Source organism: Strix aluco, chromosome 27 (genome assembly GCF_031877795.1).
Source record: "Strix aluco isolate bStrAlu1 chromosome 27, bStrAlu1.hap1, whole genome shotgun sequence".
Classification (NCBI taxonomy): domain Eukaryota; kingdom Metazoa; phylum Chordata; class Aves; order Strigiformes; family Strigidae; genus Strix; species Strix aluco.
Genome location: NC_133957.1, coordinates 2,241,671 through 2,268,513, shown reverse-complemented (window position 1 = coordinate 2,268,513; position 26,843 = coordinate 2,241,671). Strand labels below are relative to the sequence as shown.

The 26,843-nt window shown below is 50.6% G+C and overlaps 1 protein-coding gene across 1 annotated transcript; it reads right to left on the bottom strand.

Annotated features, from left to right (window-relative positions):
- Positions 1-6,053: 6,053 nt before the first annotated feature.
- Positions 6,054-21,414, bottom strand: LOC141915910 (keratin, type II cytoskeletal 80-like). The gene is made up of 9 exons (XM_074807825.1): positions 21,088-21,414; positions 17,429-17,643; positions 12,165-12,225; positions 11,058-11,153; positions 7,718-7,882; positions 7,083-7,208; positions 6,767-6,987; positions 6,347-6,402; positions 6,054-6,256 (listed from the first exon to the last, which is right to left on the bottom strand). Exons 1-9 carry the CDS (start codon positions 21,412-21,414, stop codon positions 6,054-6,056), a joined length of 1,470 nt encoding a protein of 489 aa, XP_074663926.1.
- Between the last annotated feature and the right edge of the window lie 5,429 nt (positions 21,415-26,843).

Here is a 26,843-nt window from a genome sequence, read left to right as displayed (position 1 = left end):
CCAGTTCCCCTGAACTAAGGCCAGGCTGAGGACATCTCAGAGGTGAAGCTCCCGTAGCAGGTCTGTGCAGGCTCCTGTCTCCCGGGTGCTGTCTGGGAGGTAGAGACCCCAGGGCTGCTCTGCGCCAGCCAGGTGCAGGCGGGGATGGAAACGAAGCAGCAGGGATGGCTGCGGGACAGAAGAAGAGAGTTCACATGTCTGGGATGGTGAATAACTGGAAATAGTTGAAAGAAAGGGGCAACGCAGCCTTGCAGCGGCAACCTTAGCTCATTTTGGCCACCCTGGGGAGTCTGAAGGGTTGCAGGAGAGGAAAGCCCCGGCTGGGCCACTGTCCCCAGTGATGAAATTATTGTGCAGGGCAGAATTTCCCCCTGGTTTGTGCCAAACATGGAGTGGGCTGTGTGGAAGCGGCCTCCCCTCTGCTGCAGGGATTGCTCGGCACACCTGGCCGAGGACGCAGGGTGTGGGCAGGGGAGGGTGGGCCCTGGCAAACCGGGCAAGGCTCAGGTGTTCACATTCCTCCCCGGATTGGCCACGGAGAGAAAAACCTGGCCTTATTTGGTCAAAAATGCCAGTGCCGGCTGCTCCTCCTCCTCCTCCCTGCCAAGGGACGACGTGTGGAGAGGTGTGGATGGGCTGATGGGGTCGGGCATGTTTTCCTCCACCCTTCCCTGCTCTCCCCTCCCTTCTCCCGGTGCCCTGGAGACAAATACAGTGTTGGCTTTGCAGCCAGCGTGGCTCATTTCTGGGGCTTGCGAAGAGACTGGTTCCCCGCAGCGAGTGTGGCTGGTTTTGTGTCCTCCGAGAGGCAGGGAGGTGATGGGTGAGCAGCCAAGGGTGCCCCTTGGTGGGGCTGGAGATCTCTTCAAGCTCAAGTACACACCAGGGACAGTGAAAATCACTGATGGTTAAGCCTCTTTCCTGCTTGCTAAATTCCCTTCTCTCTGTCCTGGGCTGGAACGTTTGGTTAGGAAAACTAAATTACCGCTCCCCCTCAACTTGATCCCATCTTAGGCTGCAGGCAAAAACAAACAGGAGAAACCGAGGCATAGTTTTGTCCAAGGACATGCAGGGAAAAGAAATTAAACTCTTGTTTTTGCCCAAGACTGGGGGAGTTTCTTTTCCCAATGTCTCATTTCTTGGGTTTTGCTGCTTCAATTCCTGGAAATGGCTGTGCCAGGCCACAGGCCTGGGAGATGAGCCTGGAGGATCCATCTTTCTCCTCCTGTCTTGTGCCCTGTCTCCTGGAGTCGTTCCAGACATGAGCTGGAACCAGGGGGAGCAGCTGCGGGTGAACTGGGACTGGCAGATTAAACTGGGTTGGAAATTGGAGTGGGCTTGAGGGTATTTTTGGAAGAGCACAATTGCCCGCAGTGGGGCTAGGTGTAGTGGAAAGTCTCTAGAGCTCTAGGCCATCCTTTCACCACCCCAGGAACACATTTCCATCTCACTTCCCACACATTTAACAACATGGAACATGTGGAGGGATTTTTTTCCGCCCCTCCGGTACAGAGCATGAACACAGCTTGTGCCAGATTTCCCCAGTCTAAATGTACTTGTCTGTGTGAGCCTGGCTGCTCGGTGCCCTGGGGAGCACTAGAATATCTCTGCTTCTGCCCAGAGGAGCATCCCTACATCTGGAGGGAACGGAGAGCTGGGAGAAGAACCAGAAATGCTCCCACGTGCAGCTGGGGAACTGTTTCATGGGGAGCAAATGGGCTGAAAGCTGAGTTTCCAAAGGAAAACATGGTTCATCTCTTTATGAAGTTATTTTCAGTGTTTTCTTGCAGGATTTAGCCCTAAAAGGACCAAGAAGTGGTGTGTCTCTGCAGGTTAGAAATGGTCCATGGCCTTTTTCAGAGTGGGGCTGGCAGCACAGCCCCCAGCCAGAGCTTTCTGGAGTTAGCCACCAAAGCCAGACACCGAGGAGGGGAAGGTGACGGGCTCATCCCCTGGACTGGTGGGATCTGATTGCGGGAGGTGTTTCTCACTCTTGATAACTCTGCTGGGAACCGATTTGCCCTCCCCAAGCAGATCCCCAGACTGATTCGAAAGTGTGTGTGGGCTATGAAGGAATGAGATCTCAGTCTGTGTGCGGTGAAACAAATCTAGGCCAGCCAGACGGGGTTACAGGCATGATTTCCACCGGGATGTGAGTTCTTGGTGGATGAGGAACACGCTTTAGGATCAGGCAAACCTCTGTGTCTCAGTCTACCTCTGTACTCAACCACTGTTCTACCCTCTTGAAGCATTCAGGGAAGGATCTTGACCATGCTTTGGTGTCCTCTTTCTCAGTGCCTGGGAGATGTTTTCCCGTTCTCCTGGGAGGCTGGGCTTGCTGGAAGGAAGGAGGGGGTGGTTTGGGATGTGGCAGCTTAAGGGATTCAGGGCTTGGAGGCCTCTGAGCCTCCTCTTTGGAGGCGTTTGCAATGGTGTCACCTGCCCAGGAGAGGGAGCCTGGAGCTCACACTTGGGTGCTCCCCACCCCAGGAGGCTGCGGCCCAGGTATGCGGTGCCCTTAGATGTGGTCTGGGGCTCAGACTCTCCCTGCTTGGAAGACAGCAGAGGAGCCCTGCCGCTTCCCTCTGTCTGCTCTGGCTTGTCTTCTGGACTCCAGCCCAGTTGCTGTTGCGCGGACGTGAATATTTCCCTGGTGATCTTCCCTGTCCCACTAAAATCAGCTCTGCCCCCTGCTTTCAGCACGCGGATTTATCTGTCCCTGGGTTTTGCCCCTGGGCTTTGACTTGCAACTGGGCCGTGTCCTGGACATCTGATGTCTCCTTTCCCCACGCTTGGGCAGATACTCCAATCTTTGGCTCCAGACAGGGTTTGAGATCATCTTTGGGAAGCCTGTTGCAGTTGAAACTGATACGACTTCACCTGGAGATGGCTGTGCTTTGGATTGCACTGATGTATCTCGCCAGATAACATGGATGAGCTTGCCTTTATTCCACTGATCCCCTTAGCAGCAGCTAAATCTGTGTTGATTACTGTGCTGGCTCAGCATCCTTGCCTTTGTAGGACTGTCCCCCAACACCCCAAAGGGAAGCCTGACATCCTGAGTTGATGGTATTGCCCTGGTATTTCTCGAGGGGCGTGATGCCCTTCAGTGGACAAAGAAAAAAAGATACAGAATTCCCCAGTGGATTTAACAGCTGGGTTTAGGGCTGGCTGTGTCTCTGGTGTAAGAATAGCTTCTGAAGTTAGTCCTGAGGAAGGGGCTGGTCCTTCAGGTGAGGTCAGTGCTTAAGGGGTAGTATGGTGGAGGAGGGAGGACGGGTGCACGGGCAGATACAGATGTCCCAAAGCAATGTGACTATCTCAGGCGTAGGTCAGCTCCCATCAGTGGGGTACAGGAATTATTCTGCTGCATAAAATCATTGCCCTGATGTGGCTTGATACACCCTTTCCAATTGTCAGTAGGGAAACTGAGGCACAGAGCAGTGAAGTGACTGAGACAGTGAAATAGTGAGTTGGGTCCTTCTCTCCTCTGTCCTAGAACAGTAAACTGGACCCAGGAGTCCAGTTTCCTAGTCTGGCCTCAGGGCTCTCTCCCATTCCCCTGGCTGGTGAAGGCTCAGAAGCAGTAGAAAAAAACAAAACAAAAAAACATATGGCAGGGAGGGAAACAGCTAGAAACTCTCTTCTTTCAGGACCGGGCTGCTGTTGAGCCTCTGCCCTTTCCAGCCTGACTGCGAACACACATCTCTGACCTCCCTCTCCTCCAGTTCCCCCAGGCTGAATGTTCAGGGCTCCCAAACCCTCCCTTTCCATTCAGGCTTCATTCTGGGCAACACTAGAAACTCTGTGTTTCTCGTCCCCCCTCCTTGCTCACAGAGCCTCAGACACCCCCCCCCCATCACAAGGACGCTGGGCTGTTCAGTGCAGCCATTCATCTTCTGGGCCTCACGCACCTTTGCGCCTTGCACAAACCCAGCATTGTTCCTCCAGCTGGAAGGGCTTTTGTCGAAGGGCTCTGCTGAGTCCTGCCTCCAGGGGAAGCTCTGCACTAAAGCGCCGTCTCCTTCTGAGCTGCAAATGGCTTGTACTGCTGGGAGCTCACTCATAGCTCCCCCCTTTCCCACCCCTGCCAGTTTGAGAAACCAGATTTAGCAGGTGGGGACTCTCTCTGCTGGCCTGGACTGTCCTCCCCTCCGCTGCCCCTGGCCCCTTTGAGCTGACCCTGGAAGTGCAGGGTTTCTCTTGGGTGGGCTGCAAACCGCAGAGCAGAGATGCTCCCCATCTCAGGTCCTCTAGCACCCCTGGAGGCCTCGTCTCTTTTGGATCTCCCACATAAGTCCCTTGGAGGAGGGTGGTTTTGAGCAAGAAGCACCAAGAAAACCCCTGTGCTCTGGAGGGGCACCTCTGGAATGAAGGGTGTAAGTGTGAAGCACGGAAGTGTGGTTCCCCAGGACAGATGTGGGCCCCAGCTGCACAGAAGTTCCCCTTTGCGCAGGCGCAGGGGGAGTTCAGCGAGGGGAAGCTCCGTGTAGGTGAGTACGGGGGTGAGAGTGTGGTGGCCTGTGCAATAACCCTTCATCTCCTGAAACATGCTTGAGCTGCTCTGGGATTTGAAGCCACATGGGAGCCTGGTGGCAAAACAGCAGTGAGCTCACCAAAGCCTTGGCTGCTGGCCCTGTGTCTGCCCCTCCAGGGCCGTGTACTTCTCCTGATGGGGACCAAATCAAACCTGGGATGCAATTTCAGCTTCAGCCAGAGTTTAGCCAGAGCCCTCAGCTGCGACCTGCTGGCAGCTGGGGAAGGAATTCCTGCTTCAGGTGGGCTGTTGTAAGAAATTTGGAGAAAACCGACAATACAATGCATTCTGTGTGACACTCAGTGCTTTATTATAACAGCCATAACCCCAGAGAGCCAGTGTTCTGGCTACAGAGACGCTACAGTAGTTGTCTATCCTACAGCAATGTGGAAATACTGCAATGCACTCAGTGGAAATACGCCAAGAGACTATTAACAACTCCTCCTGGGAACTCAAAATCTGGGAACTCAAGTGGGGCTGTGTGGCAGTGGCTGAGGCCAGAGCCTGGCCTCATAAAGGAAAACACTGCAGGGCACTGTCTATGTTAGTTTGTGCAAGAAGGCCCCAGAAATGTCTGTGTGGAGACCAGAACATCCCCCCCACCTTGCTCGCAGGGGGACACGGCATCTACAGAGTTGGCTCTGGTAGCTTTGGTGCGACCTGACCGGTGTGCACTGGCTGGTATCAGCCAGGTAAAGGTAAAAGCTGCTGTGTGAGTTCAATAAATACAAAGACAACTCCCGCTCCTTGCTTTGAAATGGGAACCAATATCCCATTTCTAGGACTGAGCACCACTGTGTGTGGAGTCTGGAGAGCCTTTACATGAGACAAGCGGAGATGCTCTGTTAGAGATGGCTTCTGAAAATAAAAGTTTGGAAAAGTTTTAGCTTTGGTGGCTTGGGAAGCAATGAAGGGTCACCCAAAAGGCACTAAAATCAGTTAAATACTCTGGAGTGGCCCAGGCTCCCCTGGCATGTTTGTCACCAGATATGCAAATCCAGATGTCGCAGATGTACCTGGCTCGGGTTGTTTACCTCCACCTCCCCACCAGCCTTCCTCCAAAAGCCACATCAGTGACACCTCACAGACACACACAGAGCAGGGACAGAGCAGAGAGAATGATTTTGTAATACTGGTAAAATGGCTGGGCTGATGGCTTCTGGCTGTTGTGTTAAAAGCTTGTGTAGTAATACTTTCCCCTCCTGCCAAGTTTCCTATAGGTACATCTCAAAGGTGGTGAATGCAAATCCTCTGGGGAAACAGATCTAGAGAGGATGATGTTGGTGTGGGTATCTGAGTGGGAGAGTCTCTAAAATCCTGGGTTGGTTTCTGCTTGTAACTGGTAACAGAGATGTTAACTGGGATGTTGTAAAGACAAACTTAAAAGAGACAGCCTGGAGTGGATGCTCATCCTTTGTCCTCGGACATTGGCTTGAGTTCAGGAGAAAGTGCTTTGGCCTCATTTGGCTACAGATGCCAACGGGTCTTGTGTTTATGCTGCAGGGCTCCAGGTCTCTTAGGAGCATTCTTCAGCGGGCAGGGAACTGAGTTTTGGCCGGACACTGGTGCTGAGGGCATCTGCTTCAGGTGTCACTGAGCCCTCACTGTGGCTTCTGGAGGGCAGGATCTTTGTGCTGCCTCCGTTGGCCTTCGTCTCACCATTGGTGCTGCCTGTTCCTCTTGCAAACAGCTTGGAGTTTCTGAAGGTGCTGGCAGAAACTGCAGGGGTGGGGGGAAATGAGAGCAGGGAGGTTAGAAACGTTTCATTCACACTCTGCTTTACCAAACTGTAGGAATAAAACCACTTACGGTGCTTTGGTCTGGAGTGGACGGTGCTGATGACTGTGGGTATTGGTTGCTCCATGCTGTGTACACAAGGACAGAGTGTGAGGACATGTATTAACCTCTGCAGTGCCAGAGAGATGTAGAGTTTGGCCCACGTGAGCTGGGCTACACGGGTAGAGCCAAGTGCATGGTTGGATGGTGAAGGCTAACTCAACAGCATCTGGGCAAAGCATCATCTAGAGGAGTGCTGGAACCCTCCAACCTGGCGCATCTAGGGAAAGCTTCAGAGCAAGAAACAGGGCTGAACTGTATGGGATCTGCTGGGATTTGTGCTTTCTTTGATCAAACCTTCAATACCAGACTCAAAGCTTGGGATGTCTGCTTTCTCCCTAGGTGTTTGGGTGCATCCCTTCCCCTCTTCAGGCACAAGGAAGCCCAACTTACCTGTTCTCTTCCCCTTCCATCAGCTTCCTGTAGGTGAGGATCTCCACATCCAGTGCCAGCTTGATGTTCATCAGCTCCTGATACTCTTTCACCAGGTGAGCCATATCCTCCTTGCTCTTCTGTAGGGCTGCTTCTAGCTTGACCAGTTTGGCTTTGGCATCCTTGAGGGCCATCTCACCGTGCTCCCCTGCTTCTTTGATATGTTCCTCTAAGTGCAGGCACTGGTATTGCAAAGGGAGAAGGGTGGTGGAGGTGTTAGGTGTGTTGTAGTTTCAGACCTGTACGTCAGAGTGTTGTCACCCACCCCAGGACATACCTGGCTCTTTTGGGACACGATGCAGGACCTCAGCTTCTGGATCTGTATGTTCAGGTCTGCGATCTCCCGTCGGCTGTCAAGGAGGTGACCCCCATAGGTGCCTGACTGGGTGCTTCCTTCATTCAGCTGCAGGAGAGATGAAAGAGTGGGCTATCTGCACGCCTCCTCTGCTGTAGCAAAGGGATCTGCCAGGATTCCCACTGCCCTGGAGGAGAAACACCCGACAGGGGAAGACTAGCGGGTGTGTGGAAGGATTTAGGGCTCATTGTGATGTCCTCTTTTGGCTGTAGCTGTGCCAGGTACAGAGCGCAGTCTCTTGGGGTTAACCACATTCTTGCTCTGCTGGAGGAGGCACCAGTGGAAGGTCATTTGTGTCTTAGGTGGGACAAGCTGCCGCTGGGAGATGTCGTTGCCTTTCTCCACTGGCAGCGTGGAGAGCCTAGAGCAATGAGACTGCTAATTTACACACCCGAGTTAGGAGGAGTTGATCTGGGCTAGCACCCTGTCCCTCCCCCCGTTCCCAGGTGTAGTCTGTCCCTCCACATCTTGCTGATTCCTGTAGTTTCTAGGCTGATCTCTCTCCATCTTCTTTCCCTGCCTCTCCCCTGGATCAATCAGATAAGGAGACAAAATACCTTTCTCCTGGTAAGTGCTTCAGCCTCCTCCCAGCTCCGAAGAGCCAGGGCTTCGTACTGGGCCCTCACTTCTTCCACAATTCTGCTCAGATCAAGTTTGCATGCATTGTCAATTCCCAGTACAACAGAAATGTCCTTAATTTCTGTCAGCAGCTCCTCGAGTTCCTGAATAACAAAGAGAGAATAGGACTGAGATACCAAGTAGTCAACAAAGCTACAAGGCAGGAGAGAGCTGAACCCTGGCAGAGCTGCTGTGCTTGGCCAGGCAAAGCATCTGCCATACGCAGTGTGGAGATGGTGAGATTTCCTCGGTTTTCACTCTCCAAAGTTTGGAAGCTGATATTATTTTCTCCATGAAATCCAGACTCAGGTACTAAAGTGTTGGTTTGGGATCTTTGGATACAATTTGTTAAGAGTCGGACAAAATAGTGCATTTGTACTGGATCAAGACCAGGTTAATTGAACTGCTGATCATGCTTCGATATCTATCAGTATTCAGATGATGGGCATCTATTCCTGGGTAAGAAATAGGGCAGCATGAATCATTCTGCAGGCTGGTGATGCTAGAAAGATGCCTTTGCTGAGCTCTGCTTCAGTATCTAGAGAGGCTGTGGCTGCCACTTCTGTTATTATAGTCTGCTTTGTGTCTGGTTAGAGGAGGGAGAGCCTTCTCAGAATCACAGAATCCTCTTGGCTGGAAAAGCCCTTGAAGCTCCTCCAGCCCCACCATGAACCTCCCCCTGACCGTTCCCAACTCCACCAGATCCCTCAGCGCTGGCTCAACCCGACTCTTCAACCCCTCCAGGGATGGGGACTCCCCCCCTGCCCTGGGCAGCCCATTCCAACGCCCAACAGCCCCTTCTGCAAAGAAATCCTTCCGAAGAGCCAGTCTGACCCTGCCCTGGCGCAGCTTGAGGCCATTCCCTCTTGACCTGCCGCTGGGTCCTTGGCTCAAGAGACTCCTCCCCCCTCTCTGCACCCTCCTTTCAGGGAGTTGCAGAGGGCCAGGAGGTCTCCCCTCAGCCTCCTCTTCTCCACACTAAACCCCCCCAGTTCCCTCAGCCGCTCCCCATCAGACCTGTGCTCCAGACCCTGCACCAGCTCCGTTGCCCTTCTCTGGACACGCTCGAGTCATTCAAGGGCCTTTTTGGGGTGAGGGGCCCAAAACTGAACCCACTCATCGAGGGGCGGCCTCACCAGTGCCGAGCACAGGGGTCAGATCCCTCCCCTGTCCCTGCTGGCCACGCTGGTGCTGGTACAAGCCAGGATGCCACTGGCCTTCTTGGCCACCTGGGCACACTGCTGACTCCTGCCCAGCTGGCTAGCAATCAACCCCCCCAGGTCCCTCTCTGACTGGCAGGCCCGTACTCGACGCACATCCATCACTAGCAGACCTAGTCTGCTCCCCAGAGCTGCTCTCATACACTGGGAAAACTCAAGGCGGCCTGGGGGAAGCAGGAGCGTGCACACACAGGCCGCGGTATCACTGTCAGGGATGTTTGCTCTTGATAGCTGACTAGGTCACAGCTTTAGAAAAAGGAGCCAAACAATGATGAATGCAGACTCCCCTCAGTGAACCTAAAAAGGACCCTTAATCCGTGCCTGTAAACTGCGCTCCTGGGTGGTTTATATCCAGGCAAGACGTGACTTGATGTTGAGCAGATGGTGTACATGTTCACTTGGCAGCTGCCCCCACAGCCTCAGACTGTTTCTGCAGGGATGTCACTCTTATCAGTACCTCTGCAGTTGCTTCTGATTTACACCAGTGTTAAAAGGAGAGCAACATACATCTTTCCCCATCTCTTACCTTTCATCTTGATGTTTTTGTTCTTCCCTTTTGTGCTGAGGGCTCTAATCTCTTTAGAGAAGCGTTTGAATATGTTGTTTGCCTTGTCTTCCCCTGACTGGGGAGACAAAGGGCACCCTGACATGGTCATTCCTGAATAACAGAAAAATACCCCACCATTCTTCCAAAGAGCAGGATTATCAGTGTATTTTTTCCCCACTGGTGGTTAATCCTCAAGCCTCTTTGTTAATCTTTGAGTTATATGAGAAAATGCATGTTTATTGCAAACACTTGAGCATCCTCTGCTGGGGGGGTGGGGGGGGAAAGAACCTTATTAAGGAGGATAGAGGCTGGGATTTCTTCTGATTCACACCGACATGCTGTGAGCAAAGCTGTCAAGAAAAGTTTTCCTCTTTTGCCCTTCCACTGCATATGTGTGCCTGTACGGTGATGTCAGTCAAATCAACAGGTACGGGCGAGAAGGTGACTAACCTGCAGACAGGCTGTTGGGAGGAAAGGGCAGAAAGAGAGGTGGAGGGTAATTTCTTTGCATGAAGCATGGGTAAAAAAATGCAACTTTCTGCCAGGACAGCAGTGTGGAACCTGGAGGAAATCCGCTCAAGGAGATCCTCACAGCAGGATGTGATTTCCAGCTACCCTTGTGAATTGCCTTGCACCAGGAATAATCTTATAATTTTTGAGAAAGTAAGGCTTCGTGGTTAGTTGCAGGCAGGGCTTGTGGTCTAATATAGTTCTGATATGCAGGTCCTTCCGCCGCTCTGTGCCTCAGTTTCCACACAGGAATGTTAACATTCCTCTCTCAAGCATTTTAATTGTTTGTATTTGTAGAATTCAGACAAATCATTAGTATTCCCAAAACACTGCCCAGCCTGCTTGGTAACATTTTAGAGGCTCTGAGTAAGTGGCTGTAATCGCTTCACCCTGTTTGAGTAGATACGGGCACGCTGCAGCCTTTGGGTTTGTCTGAAGGGCTGCAGACTCCGTCCTTCCCCCCTGACCGCGCACGTCTCGTTTCAGTGGAAACAGAGTCTGGTGGATTGTGCTAAAGAGCATCCAGCACCTCACCCACGTTCGCCACGGCTTGTCCTGTTTTGTTGTGAGCCCTTCCTCTGACTCTGACTAGAATAATACTCAGTTTACGTGTGACCTGGAGCGCTTGGTCTCAAGGCAGATGCTGTCAGTGGGGGTTGGGAGCTGAGCCCCAAAACATCCAACTCAGGAGTTAGGGGGGGGTCCTGACTGTTGGAGAGGAGACCTGCTGGAGCAGCCTCTCTGCAGTAGCTGCGGGGCAGAAGGAACATCCCGATCAGATTTTAAATGGAGCTGGTTTAGTTAAGGGAAGGGGATTAGCACATGAGACCCTGCCTTAAGCCATCTGATGTCTGCAACACCATGCAACTCCCCTGGCCAAGCTCTCCTTTTGCTGTAAATCTGGAACAATGCCCTCTCTGTAGTGGAACTATCCACAAAAATGCCATTTTTTTGTGTAGCAGCTTGTGTATTCCCAGGCCACTCTCCCAGTTGCATTTTTACCTGCTCGTAGATGGTTTTTTTCAAATCCATCAGCTCTTGGAGCCCCTTGAGTTTTACCTCCAGCTCAGTTCTGTGTAAGGAGCTCACATCTAAATCCTACGGGAGATGGAAAGGGTGTTAATCAATAGTTTGTCTTTGAGTTTGTAGCAAGAAGTCTTTCCCACTGCCACCTCTCCCCCAGCAAGTGCCCTGTTTGCTGTTTATTGGCAGACACTTGTGAAACTGCTCTCCTGCTCTGCAAGTAGGGAGGCTCCTTTGTGGACCTTTTTCCTGTGCAGTGTTTGTTGGGGTGGTTTTTTTTTGAGTGAGCGCTTTGGTGGAAGTCTCAAATGAGGTAGGGTGGAGAAGGAAGCAGGCAGGGCTGGTCCATACCCACTCATCTTTTGTTCACCACAAAAAGCACACGTTATTGAAAACTCTGATGTCGTCCACAAAAGTCACCAGAACTGCCCTTACTGGCTGATGAGTGTCTCAGGGAAAACATGCAATTAGCCATAATGATCACTTGTGGAGAACGTTTCCTCTGTCTAATAATACCCTGCATTCCTGCACCTTGGACTTTTTTTTTTTTTTTAATATAAAGGCTGTGCACAAAGCCTCCCATTTCAGCTGATATTCAAATGCAGCTACTTCTGGGGCGGGATGTTTAAACAGGGTGTGGCCATGTGACAGGAAACAAAAGCAAACACATTTATCAATTTCTAGCCTTTCCCAACCTATGGTGTCATTCTGAGAGAAACCACGCCAGGGAGGAGAGGAGTTGCCTCACAGGGTCCTGGGGTACAGACCCCTGGGGGCCAGATCTGGCCAGTGCAGTTGTAGTGTGGTTGGCTCTGACCCCCAGGCTCTTCTGCCACGAGCCACAGGGCTTGTTTGTAACCACAAGTGGCCCAGACTCACTTGTGCTTTTCCTACTGAAATGGTGACTGCATTCACCGCTCTGCTGCCCTCTTCAAGACCTTATTACCCCCCAAAACATCTGTGATACGAGGACTAGCTCGGACTGTCTTAGCTGAGCCTGGACCATCTTGCCTCGCCAGGCTCTTCTGTGCCTACACCGATCTGGTGTCGAGCCCGTCCAGATGAAAAGCTTCTCTTGCCACTGACCTTTTTGAGCTCCATGAAGGTGTATTCCATGCCGCTACAGAGGCGAATTTCATCCTCGTATCTAAGGAGAGTGAAAAAAGCAGTAAGAAATTGCCCATGGTGAAAGCCTCTGGGATGCTTAAGGTTGTGTTGCTGGCCCCAAGAAGTGTTGGTATCAAAGCTTTCCGCTTTTACTACAATGTCCCACCTCCTTGATGTACACTAGGCAGCAAGGAGAGATGTCTCCTAGGTGTGGGCATCTTGGACAAGAGAGAGGATAACAAGCTGCTACATGCCAGCTGCTCTGTAGCAACACCATGAGCGCTTCAAGTCTGAAAAGCCCCAGAGTCGAGAGGAGGTAGCTTTAATTCTAATTTAATTTGAGGGCTAAGCAACCTCAGGTTACCTCACATTTGCCACAGAAAGAGAGAGTAGGCATGGAGAAGTGGGGTGTGGTGCGTTATTTTCTGTGAAACCCAGTCTCATGCCCAAAGACTCCTAAATCTTCACCCTAAGCCTTCCTCTTCTGTTTCTTTCAGGTACTCTCAGCATTTAATTTCCAGAGTCTGGAGTCTTCAAAAGGAAGATGTTGACTTGTGAAAATTCTGAGAATACTGGACCAGTGTCATAACTTATCCTAAATGTAGCGCAGTTTGTGAAGTAACACAGGACCAGGCAAAGCAATTCATGGAAAACGGTGCCCACAGAGCAGAAGGTAACAAAAACCGGACGGGATAGGGTGGAGGCCTAATGGCTGAATATCCAGCAGAGGAACCAACCCCGCAGGTGTCTGAAAACAGGTTTGATAAGGCAGGACCAGGATAGCAAAGACTTAGTCCGGGGGCAAATGCATTTCTTGATGGCCAGCAGCAGACACGAGAGAGTAGCTCAGGGAACACACCAACCCTTCTTGGCTCCGGGGACCAGCACGTGGCTAGCCCTGATGTTGCTAAAAGCAGGTGTCTGGAAGCCACAGGGTCTCTTTCGGGCCTGGTGTGTGACCAGCAGCAGTTGGTTCGTTTACCGTGCAGGAGCGTTATGTGGTGGGTGTTTGGTATCTCCCACTGTGCTGCTGGACACACTTTGGGCTCTTCTGCTGAGACCAGAGCGGGTTGCGCTCTCAGGGAGGTCATGGCTTCCCTGCTCTTCCATGATACCTCAGGCTCCTTTTAGCCTAACATGCACATAGTGATTCCAGGCTGTGGATGAAACCTTCCCGTGGTTCTCAGAGATGGCACCAAATTAATATGGGGAAGGCTGAGACTTTGGGAATGAGGTAAAATGGCATCTCCTAACCGAGCACTGATGATAAAAATCAGGAATGACAGCCATGACAGCCATGTTCTGTTGTTTGGTGTCTGGTGCATCATCACTCCAGTTACTCTGAAGAGCCTTCCCTGCTGTCGTACAAACCTTTAGGAGGAAGAGGAGCTGTGCCTAGGAGCAGGAAGAGGAGAAGGTATTGGGAACACAGCACAGGGCAAGGGGGTAAATCAGCTCAGGAGCTGATCTGAAATATCAAAAACAGCTCCCTGGAGCTGTCGCTTCCTCAACAGAGGGGCTAATGAGGACAGGGAGGGGATCTGACAGTCCCGGGCTCTACAGTCAGGCACTTCTAAGGTTCCTCTTGAGTACCTCCATGGTGTTAAACTCGCCCTCTCCTTGCCTGCTTTTGTAAGGCCGGGTAGTGTGGCTAACGAGATTTACCTGTCTGGTTTCTCTGCTCTCTAGCTGGAATGTTAGCCATGCTGCCAGCAACTATGTACTGAGCTTAATTACAGCCTGCCACTCTTCCTTCATCCTCATTGCATCTCAGCCCAATCCCAGTCTGTCCCAGCCTGCCGAAGCAGCTTCACACATTGCCAGGCGCTGACATAATCTTACATATTGAACAAACAACAGTCCTGACTGAAAGAGAGCAGGCCCAGCCAGCCAAACGTGCTCACCGCACGGCTCCGGAGGGACCTGGCGGCCGGGAGATGATTCACATGGGGATGGAGCATTCCACAAACACATTACAGCATTTATCTCCTCAGAGATAATCCTCAAGCAGTCATGCATTCAGGTGTAAATCCATCCCAGCTTGATTCGTGCACTTAAGACACACTTGAGACAGGCGTCTGGCCGCCTTGGGCTCCTTCCATAAGCAGTGAAGCAAAAGCAGAGGTGAACCAAATCTCAGGCAGGCTGTGTTCCTCTCTGGATGTGCCTTCAAGACTACTTTAGGGTGAAGATATAGTGGTGGGATTGATCTGAGCCTGGTGGCATGAATTAAGTCAGTCTTCCTCTTGTGGAGCAAGGAAGTGGGACGGGAAGTAGCTGAAAACCAACTGCAGAGGTTGAAGGTAGAGGGGTGTTGGCTGTCTAGTCTTCAGGGGCAAGATTTGACTGACAGAATCCCTGGATCTCAGAGATGGATGCTCTAAGGGCTGTATGCCCCGTATTTTCCTGCAGTATCTCCCCAGTGCTGCACTAGAGTAGGTCAGCACGGGCGAAAATTTCCTGCCCCACACACGTGGGGAGCTGAAGCAAACCCTTGTGTAGCTGAGCATCCCTATTCGGTATGTTTTGGTATTTGATTTTTAGCTTGACTTCCTAAAGAAGCAGGGTTTGAGATCCTGCGGCAGCCTCCAACCTGCATCCCTGTCCCCTCTCCATTCTCCTCTGCATTTGGAATTGCTGGTCAGTGAGAACCTAATTTGAGGAGGAGGTACAGGTATCCCAGCTACTTAAACCTCCCGTATGGTTTTTGGAAAGCAGGCCCTGCGTAGACAAGACAGACGAATTACGGCCTTATAGAGGGGCACTGAAGGCAGATTTCACCTCTGAAGTGACCTGCTGGGCAGCAGCTCGTTGGATGGTCCCTGGGTGCATGGCGTGTTCCCTCTGGAGCGCGTGGATGGGAGCGTACCCAGTTCAGTTAGCCAGGGAAGTTATTAGCTTTTCCTCCCCCCAAAAATTTCCCTTGGGAAAAGAAACCTCCAGAGGAGTTGGAAGCCTTCAAAATTTGCATGGCTTAGGCAGACCATTTGCTGGGCTGAGGCAGCCTTGTTGAAGGCAGCGTGCAGGACTCAACAGAGCCAGCGTGGGTTAGGACGGGCTTGGATCGCTGCCTGCAGAAGGCTCAGCAGAAGCAGCAGTTCTCTCCCCGTGAATCACTAACCGCTGGGAGCAGCGCTGTGGATTGTCACTGTCACAGAAATCCACCTGCGCTGGCTTTGGGTGTTAACAGCACCCAATGACAGGGTGGGTTTTGCCCGTTTGCTGCTTAGGTCACCCCCGGCAGAGCTTGTGCCTTGCAGCTCACAGACGGGAGAAAGCGGAAGGGGAAGGCTCCGCAAATGAAGGAAAAACGCTTTGAGGAGCAGTGTAATTTCTGAACGCTGTTTTCCCGTGGCTGTGAAGTCCCACAAAGCGGGAACTCTTCTCAAGACCGATAGCTGGGCTAGTCATAAGCTGGTGTCCGTTGCGGATTCTCTGCTGTCTAATACTGCGCCTGTGCACAGGCTGCATCCTTATCTTCTGCGTGTGTTGGGTGTGGGGTGGGTTCCTCTAGCCAGTCTCTTTTCCTAATTTTGAGGGATATAACATCCCTATCATGTCTTATCCCGTTGTCTAGCTAGGTAGTAACTGTCCAAGAAAACCAAAACATAGGGGGAAAACAAACAGACAGCCAGTTTGTGTAAGCACCTTTGTCCTTAAGAAATCAGGCTGAAAAATAAACGAAGCGCCAGACGTAGGCAATTAATGAGGCAATTGCTGAGTACAAATATGAGTACAAACTGTGAGAGCAGATAGGGGTGACTGATCTGACATTTATTCACCAGCCCAACCATTTTCCCATCTGGGTTTTCCTGGCTATCAGGGAATAAACCAAGAAGTATCTTTTATAACTGTGGGGCCACAGGGCAGTTACTTCCTCGGGGAAGTGCTAGGAAGAGCAAGTGCTCCAGAGAGGGATGACAGGTTTTAACCTTTTTAGGGCAGGGAGTAAATGGCACAGTCCACATTGTGGCTTTGATCGAAGCACAGGGTTGCTACGTGTCAGCGAAGCAAGTGTCCGTGAGCTCAAGTCTTGTAGCAAAACCAACATCCAAGTACAGAGCAGACAGACACCCACTGCGAGGAATTTAGGTGTTTCTAGGCACCTGGGTTTCACTGCATCACTGCTTGAAGGATGCTGAGCATAATGATTTCAGCATAAGGTCAAGAACCAAACTCCTGGGTCCTATTCTGGCTCTGCCACCAGCTCGCTCTGTGAGCCTGGGTGAGACATTTAACTGCTGTGTCTCCGTTAAGACATCTGTGAAGTGGAGGTATCAGTCCTTCCCCTAATTTGCAGACACATTGAGTAGCTGGTTTAATCAAAGTCTGCAAAGAGCTTTAAGATCCTTGGGCTAAACTCTCTGAAGAGGGCACTGTTATTATTTCTGCATCACTTTGTACATGAGGAAGAGGTTTGGGCTGTTACTACAGTGATGTAGACGGGAAGGGGAGTCCCTTAGCATCGCTGTTCTGACAGTGCCCATGCATGGCTCTTTGCTACAAATCAGCATGGAAGACTCCAGAGATCTCGTGTAGGCAGATGGGTGTAACTGTAAAGGAAAGTATCTAATTGTGGTTCATCTGTGGTATGCAAATGACACCAATAATAAGAAAAGCATTGTCTTCTTGAATGAGCCATGGCACATCTCAGAGGCTCTTATCTGAAGATCTCAAAGCTCTTGGCAAAAGCAGCGATACGCACGTGGCAGCTGGTCCTCACTTAAACTTTCAGCTGCCTCAATATTTTCTGTCAACAGGTTTTCTGGGTAAAAGTCTGACTTTTTGGACTAAAGCAGAATTTTGCATTAAATGTTGTAGGGTGAAGGGGGAAAGGAAGGGATGTTTGTTAATACTAAGCAGCCTAGATCCATAAATGGTTTGGGGATAAAGTTCTGGTTTGTGATAACAGCAGGGACAAGAAATATTTCTCTGCTTTAGTGATTGTCATTCCTGGTAATACTGTTCCCCAGGGCTGTTCTCTGGCCTGAGGCATTTCTCAGATGCCATGCACTCTTTGGTATTTCACTTTTTATGGGTTTCCTTTCATCTCTAATTAATCAGGAAGAGGGCTGGATGCTAACCTCTCAAATACACCGTTCTGTGCACACCAGACTAGGAGTTTGTTCCTGGGAATAACAGTCTGTGTTAAATCAATCCCACGCTACTGTTCATGCACACGCTGAACCGATACCTTCCAAACCCATCCCCCCTTGTAATATCCAGCTAAGCCAGATACCTACTTGCTTCGAAAGTTATCCATGGTGTTCAGGACCTTTGTCAGCTCCGACTCGAGATTTTCCTGCTCGTAGTTGAGCGCTTTCATCTCTTGATTCATTTTGCTCATGTACTGATCATAGATGGCCTTGATGTCTGACTCGGAGTGGGAATTGTCTTGATCCTTCAGGAAGTTCCACCTTGTCATCAGGATCTTGTTCTGTTGTTCCAAGCACTGGACCTACAGAAGACGTTTCAGAGATATTAGTAACACTGACAGCCAAAATCAAAGCTGACTGCTTCTGGCAGGACAGGAGACATTGACCTGGAGACCTTCAGAGTAGTGAGAAGCTGCTGGAATTAGCAGAGATTTCCAGGTAAGAATGAGAAATCCCTTGAAAATTAGGCCTGAGGATGGAGGGTTATAGGGACTTTTAGAGGTTTTACACATTACCTATTAATTAATTTCTTGATAGAACATGTTCACATGAAAATGAATGAGCATCTTTTATTAAGTCTCAGAAAAACAAGGACTGTTCAATGCTAGTCCCCTTCGCCTGTGAACAGATCGAAGCAAAGGCTGAAAATCCACCACAGGTCATGCACAGATGTCCAGGGTGAAGGAAAGTCAGATTTACTACCTCAGAGTGGCACAAACAAAGATAACTCCTCTCAAATCTGTAGGATTACACCATGGTGAAGTCTGGGTAGTGAATCAGAGTCCTGGTTTGTATTGCAAAGCAACACAGACAAGGCCTATGGGAACTCTAGAGAATAAGCAAAATAATTACAGACTCCACGTGAGCTCTGCATGTGCGTGCGCCTGTCTGCTTGAGAGAGGAGACACTGCATTTCATCCACCCACCAGCTGATGAATCTGGCACTCTTCTTTCCTAATATTCACAACCTTAACAGTAATGCTCAGTGTTTAACAGTTTGCATTTTCAAAGCTCTTGGTTAACTTCAATCAATTATCTCATTGCTACCCCTCTCTCCATTTGCTCTGTGAACAAAACCGAATGCCCTCAGTCACCTTTTGGCTGGTGATTGGTGAGTTGCCTCCAACAACATCCTCCGCTCTATAATGGGGATGATTCAGTGCTGATACTGTGCCCTGTGTGGTGTGGGCAGTGGGGTGCAGATGCTATCTGGCCTTGACCTTCTGCTTGGCCTTCAGCTTTGATGAACTTTCTGTGGCCCGAAGCAGCACCAGTGCCTTGAAGAGACAGAGCTCCCAGCTGCTGACCACTGCACGGATACACACGGGGAGAGACAACATCTTCCCACACTGCTTCTTGGCCGAGCAGAGAGCGAGAAGCAGGAGCAGAGGCACTCCGATGCTCAGTTTTCAGCAGAAGGGATGTGAGTGTTGAGATCTTCCAGGTCTCACTGTTAGAGACCTGATCCTTTCTTCCCAATATCTTAACACATGGCCATAGACATCCCGTCAGTAGCCTAGCCTGCTGACTGGCTCCTTTGTCCTGGCACAAAACCAGTGGCACACTGGGTGCATGTGTGAAGCTGAGAGCCAGAAAGGGGCATCGCAGGTGGCACAAGTGGCCTCTGGGGCTACCAGGAGCCAATTGGGCCATTTGTTCTCTCCATCTGAGGCATCTCGGGGACTGTGATAGAGCATCCCTCCGGGGGGCTGGAGTCAACCTGTGGGATTGGCTGTAAGGAACAGCCTCTCATTTTAAGGCAGCTTCCCCATTTGCTGCTGGGATGGTAAATGGTTGAATGTGTTGGCTGTTGTTCTAGGTCCATCTTTGACCCTCAAATCAAGTCTCAGTTCCTGACCTTGCTCCTAATCCTTAGCTGCTCTTTTTCTCCCTCCCTCAAACTCTTCAGTTCCTCTCCTGTTCCCAAACCATACCCATCCATGGGGCTGAACTGCTTACATCTTGGCTTCTTATACAGCGTCCCTCTTAGCAGAAATTCTTCCTCGCAAAGTCTTTTAACATGAGCTTTGCAGCAGAAGAATCACCCAGATCTGGTCTCATTTCCCGGAAGATCAAGCCTGAACGTAGAAGTGACCAAAGGTGCTGCTCAGGCTAAAGGTAGAGCTTCAAACGGGGACTTCATGACTTGGCTTTTCCCTCTCTTCCACCTGGACATACCTGGATGGAAAATAAACACTAGCAGATCTGGAACAGCCTGCTGGAAAACTATCAGCAGCAAACTCCTAAAGTTAGTGTGGTCAATTAGCTGAGGAATTAGCCACTCAGGTTTGAGACCATCTGAATTCCTGATTAAAAAGACAAGTTCTCTTTGACAAGGAAGTGTCATTACTTTCCTCTGGAATGAGAGCCTGAGGCAGATGGCTGAAGTTTGCCACTTGATGCACCACTTGAAGCTACAGCCTTCAAAGCCAAACGCAGGAGCTGCTAGCACCGAGGTCAAAGCCACCCAACAACGGTGGGGTGTTTGTGTCTTCTGTCCATCAGGCCACCAGATTGGGTTTATCAGGAAACCTGGAGGCTCTCTTGCTTCTTCCATCCCTGTTTGCACAGAACAGGCTTCTGCATGTGATCTGGCTCACGTACATGTTGTCACTGCGTGGTCTTGTCCCATCCCCCCTACCCCCATTCCTCCTGCTGAGGTCTGGTTTCTGAGCAGGGCTGACATCCACACAAAACCTGACCTTTCAATCTGGACCAGTCCTGCAGCACGTGCAACACAACCCACCTGGGTGATTTCCACACCAGGGCTTCTCCAAATTCACATTGCCAAGATCTGTGCTTGGAGAAGCACCGACGTGGAGGCTGCCATGTCCCCTCCATCCAAGGTCAGCCCCTTGGTACTGCCGCACGCCTGTTCGCACACGCGGGTGTGGTTGGTTCACAGCTATTCAGGTTGGAGAGATGCTATGGGAGATGGTTCCCCCGCCCTTCTCCTTCCCAGTGTGAACTCAGGTCCTCTTAGAGGTAGAGTTAAAACAAAAAAAAAAAACGAAGCCATAGTAGCTTGGCATTGAGTGCCTGTATTGTAGACTGCAGTGAAGCAATCCTCCTAGGAGATTACCATCTGTTTACAGAGCACCAGGGCTTTGCAGAAACCTGCCTCGGCTAGATGAGTTGTTTTCCTTTGAGAAAACCTTCTGCCTTCTCATGCATCTTAAGAGATGAAAGCGACACTTTCTTGGCTAAGCACGCAACCCCTCACAGTAAAAACCACAGAGGAGGGAGGTGGGGGGGGGGGGGGGGGGGGTCTCCCTTGCCCACCACATTGCTACGGAGGTGAATTTCCAGCTCTCTTTAGCAGTCAGAGAAGACTTGAGCTGCCACCTTATTCAGCGTCACCACCCGTGGCTGTGTGTCCACTCCGGGAGCCAAGGCCTCTCTCTGCAGCACTGTGCCTCCGTGGCCCTGCCTGTGCTGCTCGGGCAGGGCAGGGTCCCCGGGGGCAGAGCTGCCTGTCCTCCCCACGGACCATCCGGCGCAGCAGAGGAGATGCCTGACGCCACTGACCATGGATGCGGCCCGGCTTCACCTAGAGATGATGCTAGCCCTTGTTAAAACAGATAGCACTGAAGGAATAACTAATTGGGTAATTAGCCTAATATTCAGAGCCTGGCAATGGTTAGCTGCAGTTCTTGATAAGTCTCCTGAGGGTCAGGTTAGTGTTTGCTTCCCCACCACCATCCTTGTCCCCATCCTGCACCGTGGTCCTCAGTAGCTCACCTTACCTTCTCAATTAGGGTCACGAACTGGTTGTTGAGCAGCTTGATGTCCTCTTTCTCCTGCTGCCGTATGGCTTGGAAGTCTGAGTCGATATCAAGGTTCACGGGGGCCAGGAGTCTCCCGCTGATGGAGAAGGAGGGGTAAGAGGAGCACCAGTATCCACCATCCCCATGAAGGCTGAGAGAGCTGTAGCCATTGCTGGCCACCCCATCGGGACTGCAGCGGCCCAGGCGATCCGGGGACGTGCTGGCTGCTTTTCCTCTGCTCATCTTCCCTGACACCTCCCAAGAGGAGAGGGAGCCACTGGTGAAGGCTTTGCAAGGGTTAGTCATGCTCAGCTTGTGGCTCTGCAGCTCGAGGGAAGGGGAGGGAAAGGGAGAGGGAAAAAAAAAAAGATGAAGTTTTCTTGCTGCTGCTGCCTCAAAGGGAAAGAGAGTAGTGGCACACTGAGGAGTTTGGTCGGCTTAATTCCTGTCTCCTCAGCTCGTGGGTTGGCTAATGAATTACAAGCACCTGTTCTCCTATGTTCATTAAACGGAGGAGGGTGTAACCGTTGATGTAATCCAGATCAACCTGTTGGCTTTTTATTTTTTTTTTTTTCCCTCCTCTGTCTGTACCCTCCTTTCTTCAGGAGCTTGTTTGTGTGGTGAGGGCATAGGCACTCACAGCAAAAACAAATCACTCACAGGTAATTCGCTGGGCCCCAAGCAGCTGCTTTCCTCATCCTTAAATGGTGAAGAAAACAGTCAAAGGTGCTGGGCTGCAGCAGGCTCGGGGAGGACGGCTCTGAGCACGGCTTCTGCACTAGTACCTAGCACATGGAGCCTGGGTTCAGCCCCTGGCTGGTTTCCAGCCAAAATCTGCAGGAAGGAATTGTGATTTTTTTGGAGCGTGTGTGTGTGTTAAAATCATAAAGAAAAAGACTGAATTGGCTAAAGGTAGGAGTTTGGAAACACATCTCAAGCTCATTGTGCTTAGAGGTGCTCATGGCCTTCCCTTGAGCACACGGGCACATCATGGAAACTTCTGGTGCTCTGAGTGTTTTAGGGGTGCTGAGTCTGGTTTTGAGACCCCTGGGTGTGGGAACCAAGAGTCCTGAGGTTATTCAGTCATCTGGTCTGGCAACAGCAGAGACCTTCAAAACCTCTAGACACAGAGTTGGATCTCAAAAGTGCCCAAGTCCATCTTTGACTACCACGCTCCACATTCCTTGAAAGCCCTTTAAAAGCTTGAGCTGGAGACACCAAAAACCACTGTCTTTTAATGAATTCTAGGCTGCTAAGGTGGCACGCCCTTAAATACCTGTTTGGACCTAGGTATAAATCAATGCTGGACATGGCTCTCTTGAAAGCATTTTCCTGCTTTAACTCAGTTTCACATGTGAAAAATCAGGACAGAACACCTGTTTCTGCCTCTTTTTGTCTGTTGGCATTGTGGAGTTCTCAGGAAAGGGGATGGTCTTCTCTGGCCAAAATTTGGCAGTTCCATTTTGTGGGAAAGCTGCTGTTTTATGGTCTGGTTCTGCCCCGTGTTGAAAGACAAGCTGGGAATTTCCCTACCAAGTGCAGTGAAAGAAAGCTTGGATCTGTCACAGACCTGCTTCAACAAGAAACATGTCTGATGATGTAGTAGTTTTTGCCTTAAGAAGGACTTCAGAAGGAAGATGACCCATTCCAGTAGGGTTAACCTTTTCTTCAAGCATAGTTTCAGTATTTTTTCAAGAACCGTGTGCTTCCACAGGGCGCGTCCATCTTACCAAAACACCCTTTTCAGGGAAAATGTTTCCCCTGATGATCCATTTGAATACCAAGTCCCTCACTTAACGAATCCTTGTCAGGACTTCTGAGTTTAATCCTGATGGTTTATTTTAAGGACTAAAACAAAACTTATGGCTGGGAGATGACAAAGCTCATGGTTCTTGCAAGATGAGGTGAGATGAGCTATCTCATCGTGGGCTGCTCTTTGTGGCTTTGCGGTTGCAGGCACATCAGTGTTCCTGATTAGCATCAGGTCATGGGGTCACCTGGCAGGTTTTTTGCTTCGTCTGGTACTGAGGGCAGTTGTGATGGCTCCCTAGAAATGATCCCTCTGAGGGAAGGAGATAGAGGTGAAATTAGGCTAGTTCAATTTAATAGCGGCGAAGAGCGGTGTTCTGCACTGAGCCAGGCGGGATATTGCGCGGTTACGCTTTGCAAGATCCCAGGAAGCGCTGCTGGTCATCGCATCGGCAGCCACATCTACCTGTGCATCAATCCCTACTCCTTTCTCCTCTAAGTATCAATTTTTTCTCTCACCCCCCCCTTTTTTTTTTTTTTCTTGAAATGAAATTTCTAGCGCTGGAACCAGCCTGTGAGTTTGGCTGAAGTAGCATCTCCCAGTGCACAATGGCACAAAAACCTCTTGAGGTGATCAGATCTAATTGTGACATGTTGCTGGATGCCTTTTGAGTCCCGGTTCCTGCACAGCAGCACATGCTCTATCCCACATCCTCTCTATTAGATGCTGGAGGCAGAGGCCGAATCATTCTGCCACAGAAAGATGCAGAAGGATGATTGTTCAGGATTACAGCTGCCTTTAGGAAAAGGCAGGGTGAAAAGCCGTTTTTCAGTGGGAGCACTGGGGCCACTCTACTCTGAGATGAGCAAGGCTTTTCAAAGTCCTGCCTCCTTCCGGAAGGATGGGTATAATTTGCAATAACCCTCTAAGGAAAGTGTTTGCAAGTGGTCATCTCTGCTGGCAGGTGATGTGAGGATGTGTGGGAAGAGCTTGCAGAGAGAGGATTAACTTGCTTTCTAACCTCTCCCTTCTAGGTGCCAAGGCTGAAGTTCCTGTGTCCCACCTGCTAGACAGAGGGGCGAGGTGGGGGATCCAAGAATTTCAGTCTAACCAGCCTAATTTCAATCCAACAGCCTGATGCTGAAATGAGACTGCTCTTTGGCATCGTAGGTGCGCTTAGCAGTGCAGAAACCTGTCACCTCCCGCTGTCTTTTCAAGGATGGAGAAGGGAGGGCTGCTTTACATCAGCAGCCAAAATCTTGCTATGTGTTTCTCTCCCTTGCTCTCTTCCCAGCCCTATGGGAGAGGCAGTGCTGAGTCAGGGTGTTTCTTCCTTTCCTGCCGATGTTCTCGATGCTCCTCCTTGGCTAGGTATTTGGTTCAATTTGGAATGGGCTGGTCTCTAAAACTGGGCTTTAAGATTTGGCGCCAGCCTTCTTGGCTACGCGGCAAAACAAGCTAAAAAAGGATGGGGACGAGAGGAAGGTGGTAGCAAGGTGGAGAAGGCTCTGGAAGATGCGATGAAAGGTCTGGTCACCTCCAGCTAAACAGCTGTGTCCTCCTGCTCCCATAGTGTTGCCTGTGTCCTCGCAGCCTGGGCTGGCTTGTCTCCTGATCCGTTTGGATGGAGTCATCACCATCCAAAGATGCTGAGTGGACCCAGGATCTCTTCTGGATCTGTCTGGAGGAAAACAACGTGTTGCTTTGAGTTTGCAGTGTGGTTGTTTGGTAGGTTGAAGTTTGCAGACGGGCACAGGGTGGCTTGGGAGTGCTTAAACCTTTGCAGACAAACCTAGAGAGTCTTGTCACCCTTCCCTTGATACATGGAGACTTATCCCAGCCATCTGGAAAATCACCTTTTAGGGTTATTAGCTCAATATGTATACACATAGGAGAATAATTCATTTATCAAGGTTCCATAAGTAATTGCTGTTTATTAAGTATGGGTAATGTATGAAGCATAAACAACGAATCAGCATTTGCCCCAAGGAATCCGAAGGATGAAGGTTAAGCAAGACAGAGACAGGGCTGAAGGATGCAGAGAGCTGTGGAGGTAATGAGTGGGTCAGCAGGACTTATTTAAGCCTCATCAGGCACGCGAGGAGCGTCTGGAGTGGGAACTGAGTGTGTTAAGCCCAGTGACACATCGCAGGGGAATGGCTGATACTGTGGCCACAGGTAGGACAAGGCAGAGCAGCTGCAGGTTCCTGGTTCCGGAGAACCAGGTTCAGTCCACTGAGCTCACTTCAGGCTCAAAAAAAAAAAAAACCAACAGAAGAGGAGGGCCTATTTTGTTAAATGTTTGTTTTGCTTGTGATAAATTTGGCTGCTGGCCCTCATCCTGTGACAGGAGAGGCATTTACCTGCTCTGGGGCATAGGCTGGAGAGAGGTTGATTATGCGGGGTCACAGGCCAGCACCACTGCCCAGAGCTGGGTCTGTGGTGAGGGACTTTGATTGCAGAGACACCTTCGTTCAGCTGTTCTCAGCCCATCTCTGCAGTGCCCAGTGCAGGAGGGACAGGCCTGGGCTGAGCTGGAGGCATGCCCAGACCAGTGCTGTGGTAGGACAGCCAGGGACACGCCACTGACCACAGGGCTCCATGCTAATTTGGGCACGCATGTGGTTTGCCATCGCTCTCCCTGTCCGACCCTCCCCAGCCCTGGGGGACAGTGGATGGGCGCTGAGGGAAGTGCTGTAGCCACCTTGTCCATGCTGGGATTGGGGCATGGTGGCAGGGGGCAGGAGAATTTTGCCCTGGACAGTGGCTCTTTGTGGGCCCTGGTTTGGGGGATGGCTGGGGATAGCTCTGCAGCCTTCCCTGCACGTACTCCATCCCTGCTCCTTCCTTCTCTCTCACTTGTTCCTTCTTTCCCTGCTCATCCACCCTTCTAGTGTCCCATTTCCATTCTCACTTCCTCCTTTCATTCCTTCACGTGCCTGCCCAGAGCCATCCACATCCCCTTCCTCCTGCCAACCCTCTTCCCTCCATGCTCCTTTTTGATTTCTGGGTGAAGCAGTGAGTAGCTAAAACTGCCATCTAAATTGCTTCCCCAAAATAAACGTCACTTGCAAAGAATTTATAGAAGGGTTTGGAAGGCAGGACGGGACGTGCCCACATCCACTTCACACTCAGGAAGGTTTCCAATCCATCTGCTGCGCTTTTGCTCACGTAGTTTCCAGGAAATTTCAGGTATTGAAAAAAAAAAAAAAAGTAGGACTAATTAAGGGGTGGTGACATCACTCGTTTGTGCTGGGGTGCTGCAGGCTCTTCCCTTCCCACTGTACAAAGAGGCTGGGTGATACTGTCCGTGCCTGGGGCTGGGGAAGCAGCTGCTGGGCGCTAGATCTCCCCCAGGCAGCTGCATGGTATCATCTCCCAAATAAAGGCACTCTGCTCCATCTTAGAAACCGCTGCTTTATTTTCCCAGTTGAAGGCTGTCCCAGGGTCTCTGAATCGCCGTGTGTTCTCGGCTCTCTGTCACCGCCCCCCCCCCTGGTCCCTGTGGCAGCCACTCTCCGAGCCCACTCTTTTGATCTATGCTGGGAGCCTGAAGGTTGCCAGTTCCCTTTTTAATAATCTGTCCTGTTACTTTGGCAAATGGCTTCTTCTTTCTCAATATCCCTGCTTATAAAAAGAGCATAAATGAGACACACAGCATGAGGATTTACTGCTGAGTGTTTCTCAATCCACACTTGAGCAAATGACTTCATTCCTTTTAGACAGCACCCAGTATCCACCACTCTGATTACAGTCTGGCTCTGTGCTCTTGTGTCACTTTTAATTAGGCATTTTGTTTCTGCATTGTGTGTCATTCTCACATGGTTTGCAGCATAAATAATGATGTATTGTGTTTCAGTGGGTACTGCGAACTCTTAGCTCTTAATGAGGTTGCATGGATATTTATGAGGCCATCTACCTGGTTTGCAACATGCAGATTCTGAGGCTAAAATACACTGGGATCTTTTTTCAGGGGGGGGGAAAA